Here is a 16,438-nt window from a genome sequence, read left to right as displayed (position 1 = left end):
ATCTCGTAGCTAAGAACGCTGCTCGTTGTCTGGAACACCCGGAGTCTGTTGACCCTATCAGCGACGGTTTTAGCACGTCGTAACCTTCATTTAGCTCGAAGACTGATTCTACGATGATCTGCGATCGTATCCGACTACCAATACACTGATTGTGGATTTCCGGGAGGTTTGGTTCTCCTAGGCATCGTCACATGGCATGCACGTGTTAGTACAATGATTAACTCGTGGCCAAGGGTTTTCCACAAAATCCACTATCCATATTGCCCCCAAACCCAAACTACCCTAAACTGCTTTGTACTAGAATTTTATTATTTTATTATATTTTTATCACGTAGGCCTTGCAAACACTTGAAACCATTTTGATTACACATTCAGCTTGAAACTCTTTTTCTGCCAAGGTCATTGAAGAAATTCTCCGTAGCGCTTTATACCTTTAACCGAAGTCATGGATCCAGAATTCGAAGTTATTGTTTCGCCAAGACAACTTCGTCACAGTCCTGAACGAATCAGTGCTTCGCAAAATTCAAGTCAAAGAAGAGGGCTTCGCCCTCCAGGTCAAGTTTTCCAACAGAGCAGGATCCCGCCCCCAACGACAATGGCACGAAGTCAACCCCATGAAACCCCAAAAATAAGGCCGCCAAGCATGATACGGCCCCCCAGCGGAGGCAAATTCCAAACTCCTCAAAATATTCAAATTTCCGAACGCATCAGGCCGCCGTCTGGACTGAAACCACCAGGATTTATTAAACCCCCAAGTCGAAGCACTCCCATTGGCTTGTCTTCGAGTATGCAGAAAGTCATTCCCCTTCCTGGCCCTTCAAAAATACTTGCGCAGATTCCTAGACCATCAAGAGTGCCTGCCACTCCCGTCGGTGTATCTAGAATTCCGGCCCCGGGAACGATACGTGTTCCGTCCACCTCGTTACTTCCTAAACCAAGCTTCATACGATCACAATCGCTGTCCAAAATTGTTCCTCCATCTAGGATCGCGCATGCACCAATAAAACAAATTCAACAGCGAGCTGCGACACCGCAACGTTCTTCGGTTCCAACACGAGTTATGCGTCCAAGCTCAGCGCCAACAGCCCCAGCGTCAAAAATACGAGTACAAATACAACCAAAGGCTCGGAGACCAGAACCCATGACTCCAAAAAGTCAGCAGAGGATTCGGGGACCAGAACCCATGACTCCTGTTCGTCGACCAAAAGTTCAACTACCGAGGACTGCAGTTAAGAAGCGTGTTGAAACTGAAGATAAGGATGCTGAAGTTTATAGCATTGCTGGCCGTGAAGTAGAGTTCGTCGATTGGGCACCATCCCCTGATGATAGTTCACAGCCCCAAACAAGTCGGCGAACAACATCAAAACCAGGCGGAGTGCGTATTGTAAAAGCCATTGCTAAACCGTCTACGAGTAGGAGAAATGTTCCAGACGAACCCAAAACTCCGGTGTCAGTTCGAGGAGCAATCCCTAAAACACCAACCGGGAGACCGAAGATTCATCTTCCAAGGACAGCTGCAAAACAACGTTTAACAACTGAAGATTCTGACGCGGAAATATACCACATAGCAGGGCGAGATGTAAAATTTGTTGATTGGGTTCCATCCCCAGAAGAACAACCCGCACATCAACCCGTTAGAAGATCGGTTGTACGTCCAGGTGGAGCTCGCATTAGAATGGCTCCCAGGTCCGATGATAGTCCTGAGGGAGCCACATTACCACCACCCATAGTTGAAGCCATGAGAGCCGTGCGAGAGTCCAGAAAAATTCACGAATTTGCAGACGAACCTTCCGTTGCTGCTGCTAAGGAATTTGCGGTACAGTTGGATGCGGACATACAAAGATTCAAAGGCATGGGCGCCGACATGTCGGAATTGAAACAGAGAAAAGCAGATGTTCTTTCAAAGTTGAGAACTATGTACGATCAAGACCGAAGGGACGAAGAGGCGATTCCTGATGTAGAAGCATTTCGTATGAAATACGGTGTTACCCAAAGTCCCAGAATGCGTCAGCTTTTGGAAGTAACTGGTGATTGGAACCAAGCTATTCTAGACAGACAAGAACTTGCTGAAAACATAGCACAAGCACAGCCTTTCGTGCCACAAGAGAAGCCCAAGTTGACGGCAATGATGCAGGGCCTGGTGGAATCACCGGAAAGGATCGATCAAGCAGACCGCAGACGTTCGGAACTTGAACAGGCTAGGCAAGAACGAATAGACAACTATAAACAGCGGAAGGAAGCAGACCAAGAATATCGTCGAATATTGGAAGAACGGAGGAAAAACCTACCAAGCAGAAGACCTTACACGAAACAAGAACGAGAAGACATTCGCCAACGCTACCATGAAGCGCAGGAATGGACTTACACTGCGCCAACGGAGGAAGAACTGGACAACGCATTGAGGATGGCGGAGATGATGGAACTGGAAGATGCAGGCCTTTCGGTTGCAGCGGATCCTGAAAAAACAGTCGAGACTTTATTCCCGGATGCGGCTCCCTTGACCGAATGTAGCGGTGCCGTTGATAACGTTCCTATACCGAAGAGCATTCCGGTAGAGGAGATTAATAACATGAACGATTTGGATCGCAGTACCGCAGAAATTGCTCTTAAAGCAAGTTTGGTTCCTGTTCCCGCAGAAGGTGTGACAAAGAAGGTTTTAGAATCTGGGTAAGTTATGATAATATTGGGAAATTATCTGAATAACAACTATAATCATCCATCCATAACAGTTTACACGATATGGAAACCGCAAAAATTAAACCAGCACCACAAAAGTTGGATCCCATGTACGAAATTGATTTGAAGCTTGGTCAACCGAAACGAAAAAACTTCATCCAGCTACAAGGATCGTCAGTTCCCTCGTGGTTTCCAGGATATTTTAGCATTTTCCCCGGTGCCCCCGGATTGATCAAGGCTATGAAATCACCCAGTATTACGCTGCTGAATGCCTTTAGGCAGATGCACTCTTCAGCAGCCATTTGATTTTATTCCTAAATTTGAATATGAATGCAATTTTATTTTGTATGTTAAGAATGATCAAGAAAGGATTATTTATTTCTTTGCGGGTAAATATCTCTATTCGTTTGATTTATTCGATTCATAAGGGTCGTGCACTGAATGTTTCGAAAAATTCGAATTCGTTCGAAAGTTTTGGCCGGCCGTGAATAAGAACTGGGGTCATATAGAACAACTTTATTGTGAACCTACAGTTCAAACTCAATTCGGACGATCAGATTCCAAAATTCACCACAACCACTTCCCGTAAGTTTCTCCCAATCCCAAAGAAAGGTTGTTTCAAAATTTGATATTTTTATGAAGAATATTATTTTCTCTTATTAACGTAAATTTTTAGTCTATAAGATTTTACAACCGTGGGGGAACCAAGGTATGCAAAAGCCTTGTTGCGAGTGACAACAAACGGAGAGGGGTTTCATCCGTGATTATATGAGCATGAGCATGAGCATTATGACCGCACAATTCGTAGTTGCTACTCCGTGATTGACTGAACTTGCGAAATTGTACAGAGAACACAATGAATGGGGCTTGGGGTTAGCTACCCATTCTCAATGTACACGTTTCGGGAGCTCAAATTTTAAAGTCAATAACGGCGCCGGCCACGTCCTTACGGTCATATAGGAATGGAAGGATTGTTAGTCCGACTCTCGTTGCTACTAGAGACCGAGTATACCTCTGCATCTCCACGATTGTCTTGGGATAGGATTTCGTTTTAGTTACAAAGGATAATTTATCTGGATTCACTTTGGTAAGCGATGCGATCTATGGGATGGGAAATAACACTAATATTTTGGCCAACCGCGCGATCGTTCAGCTGTCCGAAACAAGAGAGATCACGCACTGAACTGATTATTTTTAATTACCGGCCGCGCAATGCAGAACACAATACTTCGGCCGACCGCGCGATCGTTCTGCTGTCCGAAACAAGAGAGATCACGCATTGAACTGATTAATTTTCATTACCGGCCGCACAATGCAGAACACAATACTTCAGCCGACCGCGCGATCGTTCTGCTGTCCGAAACAAGAGAGACCACACATTGAACTGATTAATTTTTATTACCGGCCGCGCAATGCAGAACACAATACTTCGGCCCACCGCGCGATCGTTCTGCTGTCCGAAACAAGAGAAATCACGCACTGAACTGTTTAATTTTCATTACCGGCCGCGCAATGCAGAACACAATACTTCGGCCCACCGCGCGATCGTTCTGCTGTCCGGAACAAGAGAAATCACGCACTGACCTGTTTAATTTTCATCACCGGCCGCGCAATGCAGAACACAATACTTCAGCCGACCGCGCGATCGTTCTGCTGTCCGAAACAAGAGAAATCACGCACTGAACTGTTTAATTTTCATTACCGGCCGCGCAATGCAGAACACAATACTTCGGCCCACCGCGCGATCGTTCTGCTGTCCGAAACAAGAGAGACCACACATTGAACTGATTAATTTTTATTACCGGCCGCGCAATGCAGAACACAATACTTCGGCCCACCGCGCGATCGTTCTGCTGTCCGAAACAAGAGAGACCACACATTGAACTGATTAATTTTTATTACCGGCCGCGCAATGCAGAACACAATACTTCAGCCCACCGCGCGATCGTTCTGCTGTCCGAAACAAGAGAAATCACGCACTGAACTGTTTAATTTTCATTACCGGCCGCGCAATGCAGAACACAATACTTCGGCCGACCGCGCGATCGTTCTGCTGTCCGAAACAAGAGAAATCACGCACTGAACTGTTTAATTTTCATTACCGGCCGCGCAATGCAGAACACAATACTTCGGCCCACCGCGCGATCGTTCTGCTGTCCGAAACAAGAGAGACCACACATTGAACTGATTAATTTTATTACCGGCCGCGCAATGCAGAACACAATAAGTTCGCCCACCGCGCGATCGTTCTGCTGTCCGAAACAAGAGAGACCACACATTGAACTGATTAATTTTTATTACCGGCCGCGCAATGCAGAACACAATACTTCAGCCCACCGCGCGATCGTTCTGCTGTCCGAAACAAGAGAAATCACGCACTGAACTGTTTAATTTTCATTACCGGCCGCGCAAACGGAGAGGGGTTTCATCCGTGATTATAGTATCAAAACTATCAACTGGGGATTCGTAGAGGTATTATAATTATCCTGTAATACGTAATTCATATTTACTAAGACGTATGGGTTGCTATGCGTTTATATAGTTGCGTTTGATGTTGTCTATAGATATAAATTTGGAAGTCATTTCCAATGTGGGTGTTCCTAGTGCTTTTAGTGATACATAAACACTGATAACTAGTTATAAATTTAACGATTCTTGATCTGCATGATACTTACATTTAGACATCAGTTAACCTGAATGTAACATGTTTACCAGGCCGTTCGCTGCTGTTTTTCTTAGTAAAATTCCCCTTAACAAACAATCAAGCAAACATTACCACATCCAACGGAAAGAAGAGTATAAAATTTATTGGAAAAGTTTCATCAATATGCCGCTGACCGTATCGTTTGTTAGCTCTGATATCATGATGACCGGCGCTGAGGCCAAACAAAAGAAAATTAAAGTTTGTGGCTATTATTTCCAGTTCAATTCATTCAATGTGGAAAATAAATGCTCTGAGTTCAACGTGACCGCATGCGATTGTATGAAAAACTGAACTAGGCAAATTTCAAACCAGTCATGATACATGGAATAAGTTAGACTACCGTGCCTTCCTATATAAGCTTGTGGGAGTAAAAAATATTTATTGAATGCGAATTTGAAGTACGCAATCCAAAGACCAAAGTTCGTTGACAGATCCAACTCTCACCGCATTCATGAAACTGTAGCAGCAATTTAGTTGTGCGAACGCGAAATCCAACATGCAGCGTTCAAACTCCAGAACATCACATTTCTATCACAGGCTTCCTGCATCGACCCACGCAAATGCCACAGCTTTCACTCCCACTTTGGATGGAGCTAAAATTCCATCGTGAAAGTGACACCTCGTCCTCATAACTGTATCCATTTGAGGCTGGTCCGACGCTGGTTTCTAATTGATGGGAAAACTTTGCCATCTTCAGTCCATCTGTGCAGCTGAAGATAATGAGGATAGAAATCATGAAGAAGGACTTTGGTGCGCTGTGCCTGATCTGCCAGTGGAAATGAATGTTTGTTGGCTCGATGTCGCCTTTATCTCTGGATTTTCATTCAACTATGTCAAACAAGGTGGAAAGATTCGTCAGGATGATCTTCAATGCGTTTATAGTATCTCTGGTTTGTCTTTATTACTCTACATTAAGCAATTCGGAATTAAAATAATTAGCTGATTCTTTATACGCTGTATTGCACCCAACGTAGGTGACCAATTAATCGAGGCTCCCGGAAAATTCTGTAATCCTAGAACCTAGAAAGTCAGGCTTTTGGCAATGCGTCCGATTTTATTTATATTTATATTGATTTTCTCATTACAAAATAAAAATTAAAATTTAGGCACCCATGTTACTAATCGCAAGTCGAGCACATCTGACTTTTTGGCAATTTTCAGTTATGACCATAATTCACTTTATTTTTACATGTACCATGTGTTATGCTATCGGTTGGTACGGCTGTCCCCGTTTCTTCCTTTTGTCTATTCAAAACTTTTCGTTGATCATGTTATTCATTACTGAATAATCTGATTACCGGGGAGTTATGAATTATCTCCCAATTTCAAGCCTGCATGGTGGGCCTGGCCGTTTTAATATTTGCATCATATTTATGATATGCCTCAAATATTAATATTGACAAGAAAATGCTCGGGAACACAACCGACATTTCCAGGATGCTTTTCAATACTGGCTGTGCATGTGCTAAGACAAGACAAGACAAGACAAGACATGTACCATGCACACTTACCTCATTTCACCGTATTCGGTAAATTTTACCGAAATCTCAACAGCAGAACTGTTCGGTAATTTATTTTACAGATTTTTTGTAATCTTTTCCATTGCTCAACTGTCAAAATCACCGAAAATCAGTTAAATTATTTACCGAACAGTTCTGCTGTTGAGATTTCGGTAAAATTTTACCGAATTCGGCGATTTATTCTAAGTGTGTGTGTTATGCTATTCTTTACGAGAAGTTTGTTCTAGAAAAGTGGGAAAAAATATCAAGTCAAATTGTCCCATTAGGAAAAGTAACCGCAAGTCAGTCACATCGAGTAAAGCTATACTCCCTTCGCATAATATCATTCAAATTGTTGTTTCTGTGCAATTTCTTATTCCATTAGTTCAATACTAGTGCTTAGAATGCATATCGAAAACATATCCTAAATGTTCTATTAAATATGCTTAGGTTAGGTTTAGGATTATTATGATAACTATTTGCCAGCAGCACTGAACCTCCTTCCCCTCGGATATGTTACCTTGCCGCGGTGGGTCGGCTTACGCCATTAGCACTGAGATGGCAACCAAAGACATATTCTGTCGTGGTGGTATCACATGTTGACTATTTTTGTTTGGTGCCGCGTTACATATCTGGCATTGACGCACTAATTTACGGCATTTGCATGTGATCCAACGGACATCGTGTCTTGGAGCCTTGAATGGTAGTGCAGTCAGGCAGAGGCCTTTTCATCAGTGATAATGATGTAAGTTCTCTTCTTTTCGGCAATACTTTTCTGATGCGTTCCCTGTGACGATGAGTCGTAGCCACGCTTACATTTAGCTAGCTAGGCATTTATTTAAAAAACAAGACAAAATTCAAGACATTCGTAGGGAATCGACTGCTGGATTCACTGAGTAGAAGTTTTTTCAAAACTAGGAACGTGGTGCCAGTTTTATTTTGTTATGCCTCACTTCGAAGAGCAATAATAAAAAATACCGCAAATTATAATGATGGTATATGAACAATCTTATGACGGCTTCATTCACGATAATTTTTACTTATAGTAGGGAATAGGCGTGATGAAGATTCACTTTGCCACCGGAAAGTGAATCCTATAGCTGACTCATAACTAATCATTAGTACATGATAGATAATGACAGTTAGTTTGGAAACGATCAAGCTACTTATTAGAACATAATAATAGTAATACCTTGACAAAGGAATAACAATAAAATAGACTAAATGCACGAACAGTTTCCACTTTTTACAAGACATAACTTACATTGTGTTTGATAGTATTGACACAAGATGAACCAATAACTTAGGCAAGCAAAGTAATTCAAGGAACGCATACTTCATACCTTCTGACCATAAAGACAAGAATGACATCGTACAGATCAATCTATATGATTCGGCAATTGAGCCCCCAAAATAAACGGAAGATTAAAAAAATCTATATGATTGGGAATGAGATAATGGGAGAGAGTATCTATTAGAGTTGTAAATGTAATGTCTTTTGAGCCAGTTCAACAGTGTCTTAATGGACGACATGATCCTTGTACGGCTGGAAAACTGCTTCAAAAGTTATTAACTTGTCATTTTTTATAAATCGGGGATTGAACACTTTCTTATACTTGATAAAAAAAAAACTTCCGACTCAGTTTCTTCGATGAAGCATTGGGCAACATGTTCCATGTGAGTTGAAAAAACTGCTTCGGTCGATAAAAACTGACAAAATAGTTTGACTCTGACAAGAAAATGACAAAAATGACTTTAAACTATAACGATGTTAGTTAGCATGAGACCTGTCTGACTATTTATGAACGTAATTCCCTCTGATTCAGTTGCAACAGCGTCTTCTTGGACGACATGTTCCGTGTACGGCTGGCAAACTGCTTCGAAAGGAATTATGCAACGGTATCATCAAAGGCCTGGTGCAGAGGTTTCTACTCTATTCAGAGTCCCGCCAGTAAACCTACAAAAAAAAAAAAAAAAACTATTTGCCAGCAGCACTGAACCTGTTAAGCGCATTCACTGATTCTTATTATCCATCCAGATTAGTGTTGGTAAAATCTCAAATTCTCAAATCTCATCCACGATTCAAATCATACGAGAGGCAAACCACACCGGACTCATGGCCCAGAGTATCGTCCTTGATTCGACTCGCAATTCGCATCATCACATGATTTTTTTTTTGCGTTTTCTTTTTTGTTAAATTCATCGGAATAACGTTCTTCACTTAAAACAATAGATAATAAATCCATACGTAAACATAAAATACGCTTCGATTGGGTTTTGACACTTTTTGGAGCGAAATCATTTATCGGCGAATAAGCGAAACGGTGCGATTCTGCGTGAAAAACTCATGCGCGAAAAACTCTCCCTGCAGAATCGCAAGCGAGTCAGCTCGCGCATGAGGCTTCGGTGAGTGAGAATTGAGCATGATTCTACCAACGCTTATCCAGATATAAAGTTGAATTTCAAAATTAGTTGCTTCAGGGCTTTGATATATTTATGTCTATGTACTTGTTACCATTTACCCATTACAATTATTAGAATAAACCGCAATCAGAATTTCTCCGAATGTTATTCACATGGAAGCTTGTCCTTTCAAATGGAACATATTTACAGTTTCAGTAGAGCAATGCGATTTTGTATTGAAAATTAAAAGGCAATGCTTACCTTTAAGATTGCGAACTAGTTTGCTCGCTCGTGAGAGCTTGATTATTGAGATCTGAGAATGATGTTTTCAACAAATTCATCAGCTAGTAAAATCAATTACAATGAAATAACTAAAACTCGTATTCTCTGCAATTGTCTCCCTTCACACTTTCCTCCTTCGCAAAAACCAATGATAATCATACTTTCAGGAATGTCCAAAATATGGGCGGGACAAAAACATATAATATATAGGGAAAATGAGGAATTTTACTGGAATAACTTTAAAAAAGTCTCTACAACTTCCAGGAAAAATATTCTAATTTCAGGAATATTCCCAAGAGACAATACATAAGCACATATCATGAATTCAAATTCGTCTGCTTTATCATCTTTTACGAGTATCCATCTAAGCAAAGCGCCATTCTAAACGGCTCGTCTCCCAAAAATTCTCCATGACAATCACGACGCCAATCCGAGCTTTCATTCGATTTATACTTGGCAAGATATTCCAATACCGACATTTTGTAATTGATTTAACGAACTGCGAAATACTGCCACTCAGGTCAAATGGATGTTGATAACAGAATGAAAATCGTCATGGCAATGTGACTGACCCGGTTACCTTTATGAAGATTGTAATCGCAGGTCAGTCATATTGAGTTTTTCAATGCGGCTAGGTAGGATAAAGTTTTTTCTTCATATAGACTCATTAAACATACATGTTTTCAATGTGTTAGGGCCAGGGTTGTTAATCGTTAATTTATCGTTATCGCCGATAAAGTTGATTGTGATCAACGTTATCGGTTGCTACGATAACGATGAATCAACTGAATTATTATCGTAGTTCTATAATTTAACGATAATTTTGCGATAATGTGGTTACTAGATTACGCGAATAAAGTTGGTGTAAAATTTTGACAGAAGCCGAGAATGGAACAAATTGTTTGCAGCTGGTTGATCAGAGTTAATTTTGATTGGGGCACTCTAAAATTATTGCTTAATGCATGCTGCTCTACGAAACGATGAGAAGTGAGGTGCTCTGTTGGTGGTTAGCGTTTTTTTTTTTCACTATGCAGCATAGATGTCATCGGCAATATATTGGGATTATTTATTTATTTATTCAGACTAAGGCCGAAGTGGCCTGTGCGGTATATAAGAGTCTCCTTCATTCGGCTCGGTCCATGGCTACACGTCGCCAACCACGCAGTCTACGGAGGGTCCGCAAGTCATCTTCCACCTGATCGATCCACCTTGCCCGCTGCGCACCTCGCCTTCTTGTGCCCGTCGGATCGTTGTCGAGAACCATTTTCACCGGGTTACTGTCCGACATTCTGGCTACGTGCCCGGCCCATCGCAGTCGTCCGATTTTCGCGGTGTGAACGATGGATGGTTCTCCCAACAGCTGATGCAATTCGTGGTTCATTCGCCTCCTCCACGTACCGTCCGCCATCTGCACCCCACCATAGATGGTACGCAGCACTTTCCTTTCGAAAACTCCAAGTGCGCGTTGGTCCTCCACGAGCATCGTCCAGGTCTCGTGTCCGTAGAGGACTACCGGTCTAATGAGCGTTTTGTAGATTGTCAGTTTGGTACGGCGGCGAACTCTATTCGATCGGAGCGTCTTGCGGAGTCCAAAGTACGTACGATTTCCAGCCACTATGCGTCTCCGAATTTCTCTGCTGGTGTCATTTTCGGCAGTCACCAGTGAGCCCAAGTACACAAATTCTTCTACCACCTCGATTTCGTCACCACCGATGCAAACTCGCGGTGGGTGGCTCATGTCTTCTCTTGAACCTCTTCCTATCATGTACTTCGCCTTCGACGTGTTGATGACTAGTCCGATCCGCTTAGCTTCCCTCTTCAGTCTGATGTAGGCTTCCTCCATCTTCTCAAAGTTACGTGCCATAATATCTATGTCGTCGGCGAAACCAAATAGCTGGACGGACTTATTGAAAATTGTACCACTCGTGTTAATCCCTGCTCTTCGTATTACCCCTTCCAAAGCGATGTTGAATAGCAAACACGAAAAACCATCACCTTGCCGTAACCCTCTGCGGGTTTCGAAGGGACTCGAGAATGCCCCTGAAACTCGAACTACGCACATCACCCGATCCATCGTCGCCTTGATCAACCGTGTCAGTTTATCCGGAAAACCGTGTTCGTGCATTAGCTGCCATAGCTGGTCCCGATCGATTGTATCATATGCGGCTTTGAAGTCGATGAATAGATGATGTGTGGACACGTTGTATTCGCGGCATTTCTGCAGTACTTGGCGAATGGCGAACACCTGGTCCGTGGTGGAGCGTTCGCCCATAAAACCCGCCTGGTACTGCCCCACGAACTCCCTTGCAGTTGGTGCTAGTCGACGGCATAAAATTTGGGAGAGTACCTTGTAGGCGGCGTTCAGCAATGTGATTGCGCGGTAGTTGCTACAATCCAGCTATATATCCAAGTACTAGAAATTTATTTGATGCAAAGATCTGTAGTGCTGCATTCCAGGCAGCATAAGTACCGAGAGAACATTCTCTCAACAGATTGGTGGACTTACCTCGTCACCTATGATTTGGTTGGACTAAGGAGTTTAGTCTAAACTGTGAGTCATAAAATATTCATATAACTGGGTGCTCCGGATCTTTAAAACAGAAGTTTTGTTAATAATGAAAGATTAAACATAAGTATAGGTAGACATTGAAAATGCTCTCACATTCTCTACTATGGAGAACTGCGACTTCGTAAAAACTATAATGATTTAACGAAATAATGTTTTGGTCATTTCGGTGACCTCCTTGAATACCAATTTAATTCCAGGATTTGAAGGCGTTCTCGAATATTGTAAGGCGATACAATATTTTTAAAATAGATATTGCAAATCCAACTTGTGAATATTTGCACTTCAAACTGTAGTACATGTTACAGTTAAGGTCACTACTGACGGAGTCCAAGATTAAAAGTGCTCGCGTTTTCGGGGGCACACCACTCGATTCAGAGGCGGCGCACAACTGTAATTTTTGTTGATTTAGCTTTGCTGCGTCGCAGCATGCGTGAAATAATAAAAATTACAGTTGTGCTTTGCTTCCGTATCGAGTGGTGTGCCCCCGAAAACGCGAGCACTTTTAATCTTGGATTCCGTCAGGAGTGACCTTAACTCGATAATTATCGATAAATCAACGAATACTCGATAACGATAACGTTAATTCAACGCTCGTTTTATCGTCAACGAAGCATTATCGTAAAAGTGTTATCGTTATCGAAGTTGGCGTTAAATTAACGATGATAACAACTCGAACAACTCGAACCATGAGCGCATTATGGATGGTCTCGGAGAAATGAGCGAAAACGGAGAACTGCTCGCAGAAATTTGAGGTAATAACGACATGGTGATCGGAGGATCGCTCTTCCCTCATCGATCAGTTCACAAGGTCGAGTGGGTCTCCCGTGACGGCTTTACAGACAATCAAATCGACCACATCTGCATCAGCCGAAAATGGAAACGGAGCTTTCTTAATGAACGGAATAAACGTAGTGCCGATGCCGATCGCGTCTGATCATCACCTCCTCATCGGCGAAACACGCCTGTGCATTGTGCGAATTCGTAGGTAGGAAGAAAGAGTTGGACGACGATTCAACACACGCCGACTGGAAGATGCCACGGTGAAACGGTCCTTCGCTGAAGAACTGGAGACGCGTGCTGCGATGCCGTGCCGCGATATTCCAGAAGGTGGCAGCGTGAAAGACCAATGGACCGCCATCAAGAATGCCTTAATCGCCACCAGCGAGAACAATCTGGGCGAACTGCGCACCCAGAGAAAACAATGGATCACCGATGAGACCTGGAGGAAGATAGAGGAGCGAAGAGAAGCCAAAGCCGCGATAGAGCGATCAAAACCCAGAGGAGCCAAAGTCTTAGCCCGTCAACGATGCTCGGCTCTGGAGAAGGAAGTAAAACGCTCATGTCGACGGGACAAGCGAGCGTGGGTAGACTCTCTGGCCGATTAAGAAGAGAGAGAGCTGCAGCAACCGGGGACATTCGCCTCCTCTGCGATATCTCACGACGCTTAAGCGGGGCGAAGATGAATGCAACGATGCCTGTGAAAGACGCGAATGATCAGTTATTGACCGACCCAACTGACCAGCTGAAAACGCTGGTTCGAGCAATTCGAACAACTTTTTCAAGTGCCAACCAGGCCATCACCACCTCGGCATGATCTGCCTAGGATCCGACGTATAACACGTGTCAATACCGAAGCTCCAGAGATTCAAACAGCCATCCAAAGCATGAAATCGAATAAAGCCCCAGGGTCGACCGCATATCAGCCGAGATGCTCAAAGCTGACCCCATGACATCCGCTCAACTACTGCATCGTTTATTTCGTAATATCTGGGACACCGCAACTTTCCCGGTCGACTGGATGCAAGGTATCTTAGTGAAGGTGCCCAAAAAGGGTGACCTGACTGTATGCGATAACTGGCGAGGCATTGCGATAACAGACGAGGTTGCTGTGTACCGTTCTCAAAGTTCTGTGCAAAATTATCCTAGCCCGGATTCAGGAGAAGATCGATGCGACTCTCCGGCGGTAGCAAGCCGGATTCCGTGCCGGAAGATCCTGTGTGGACCATATTGTCACGCTCCGCATCATTTTGGAGCAGGTCAACGAATTCCAAGAGTCCCTTTACTTGGTATTCATTGACTACGAAAAAGCTTTCGACCGTCTCAATCACGAGAATATGTGGGGCGGCCTGAGACGCAAGGGGGTTCCTGAGAAAATCATCGGCCTCATCGAAGCACAGTACGAGGCCTTTTCGTGTAGAGTGCTGCACAATGGGGTCCTGTCCGACCCTATCCGGGTCGTAGCTGGTGTGAGGCAAGGATGTATTCTATCACCGTTACTGTTCCTCATCGTAATCGATGAGATTCTGGTAGATGCGATTGACCGTGAACCAAACCGCGGGCTGTTATGGCAGCCTATAACCATGGAGCACCTAAACGACTTCGAATTGGCGGATGACGTTGCACTACTCGCGCAACGGCGCTCTGATATGCAGAGTAAGCTCAACGACCTTGCCGATCGCTCCTCCTCGGCAGGTTTAGTCATCAACGTCAACAAAACCAAATCGTTGGATGTAAACACGGTGGCTCCTTCCAGTTTCACAGTAGCCGGGCAACCAGTGGAGAATGTTGAAAGCTTCCAATATCTTGGTAGCCAAATGGCGTCAGACGGCGGTACCAAGATCGACATAGGCGCACGGATCAAGAAAGCAAGGGCTGCCTTTGCGAGTTTAAGAAATATCTGGAAAAACAGGCAGATAAGTGAACGCACCAAAATACGAATTTTCAACTCTAACGTGAAATCTGTGCTGTTATACGCTAGCGAAACATGGTGTGTATCAGTGGAGAACACTCAACGGCTGCAGGTGTTCATTAACAGATGCCTGCGGTATATAATTCGGGCCTGGTGGCCTAACAACTGGATCTCAAACAACGAGCTCCATCGTCGTTGTCACCAGAGGCCGATAACAACAGAAATTCGGGATCGGAAGTGGGGCTGGGTCGGCCACACTCTACGTAGGGGCGGAAACGAAATCTGTAAGCAAGCATTAGACTGGAACCCAGCGGGACATCGCAGCAGAGGCAGACCCAGAGGCTCATGGCGGAGAAGCCTCAATAAAGAAATAAAAGAAGTCGACCGAAATCTAACCTGGCAACAGGTTAAAGCGATAGCCGGGCATCGCTCAGGATGGAGAACTTTCAAGTCGGCCCTTTGCACCACCGGAGGTGTACAGGATCCATAAGTAAGTAAGTAAGCAACTTTTGATTCCTTTTGGTACACTGCTTTCAAAAAGTTTACTCCTAGTGTGCTGCATGTTTGCAGCAGTGCACCAGAGCTTAACATGTCGATTCGAAAGTTTTACGATCTCGCAGAATCACATCAAATGGTTGCAGAGGAACTGAGAGAGAGATTTTTTAGCAACATGATTTAGCTATTACATTTAATTCATTTTGGGATAAGTATGGAGAAAAACATTTGAAATGAAATTTTGTGATATTATTCATACGTAAATTACTTTACTCTTACATATAAATGTTAGTCTTAGTAACATCCACTTCCGTGCAATACTGAAACCAATTATATTGTCGATTGAATTTATTGCGAGCTTTATTCAGTTCTTGGTACGCAATCCTCATTTATTGGTTAGACTGTCATCTCATGATACCCCTTGGTGTTTTCAATACGTATAGAAATGGTAAACACTTGGGTAAACATATCGTATAAAATATATAATATGTATAATAAGTATGAAACAAGTAAGTATGAGAGTACCAACGCCTTCAGGGTGCAACTTACTCTAATTCTGATCGATTATGGAGTAGCAATAATTCACATGTATAGCCCAGCCGGTCATCAAGACACGCCGTGGTACCAAGCTTTATTCTATAACACTTATTCTTCTTCTTCTTCTTTTTCTTATTGGCATTACATCCCCACACTGGGACAGATCCGCCTTGCAGCTTAGTGTTAAGCACTTCCACAGTTATTAACTGCGAGGTTTCTAAGCCAGGTTACCATTTTTGCATTTGTATATCATGAGGCTAGCACGATGATACTTTTATGTTTAGGAAGTCTAGACAATTTCCAATCCGAAAATTGTCTAGACCGGCACCGGGAATCGAACCCAGCCACCTCAGCATGGTCATGCTTTGTAGCCGCGCGTCTTACCGCACGTCTAAGGAGGGCCCTCTATAACACTAAAGATGATAAAAGGAACGAAAATTTGTGGATGCGATGTTTGTGATCACAATAACACGTTTTTTTTCGTACTTACGTATTGTGTACGTAATGATGTCCATTTGAGCAATTCCAACTAACAAGATTTTTATATAATGGTGTAATGATGTTCCATGATGGTTCTCCAACTA

General features: G+C 43.3%; 2 protein-coding genes across 3 annotated transcripts in view; one reads left to right on the top strand and one right to left on the bottom strand.

The window, feature by feature from the left end:
• The window catches only part of LOC134210873 (high affinity cAMP-specific and IBMX-insensitive 3',5'-cyclic phosphodiesterase 8), a 630,844-nt gene that overhangs the window by 577,151 nt on the left and 37,255 nt on the right, over positions 1-16,438 (bottom strand). The window lies entirely within an intron of this gene.
• Positions 351-3,060, top strand: LOC134215146 (bromodomain-containing protein 4-like). Its single transcript, XM_062694395.1, has 2 exons — positions 351-2,667; positions 2,730-3,060. Exons 1-2 carry the CDS (start codon positions 446-448, stop codon positions 2,980-2,982), a joined length of 2,475 nt encoding a protein of 824 aa, XP_062550379.1. The 5' UTR covers positions 351-445; the 3' UTR covers positions 2,983-3,060.

The sequence above is a fragment of the Armigeres subalbatus genome, chromosome 2, assembly GCF_024139115.2.
Source record: "Armigeres subalbatus isolate Guangzhou_Male chromosome 2, GZ_Asu_2, whole genome shotgun sequence".
NCBI classification, from domain to species: domain Eukaryota; kingdom Metazoa; phylum Arthropoda; class Insecta; order Diptera; family Culicidae; genus Armigeres; species Armigeres subalbatus.
The sequence above is the reverse complement of the archived record's forward strand: the minus strand, read 5'-3'. Positions and strand labels throughout refer to the sequence as shown.

Bases quoted from the DNA above. Each gene is read 5' to 3' on its own strand.
- LOC134215146 (XM_062694395.1), top strand. From the start codon at position 446: ATGGATCCAGAATTCGAAGTTATTGTTTCGCCAAGACAACTTCGTCAC. The intron at 2,668-2,729 runs GTAAGTTATGAT...CATCCATAACAG, and splicing joins AAGAAGGTTTTAGAATCTGG to TTTACACGATATGGAAACCG.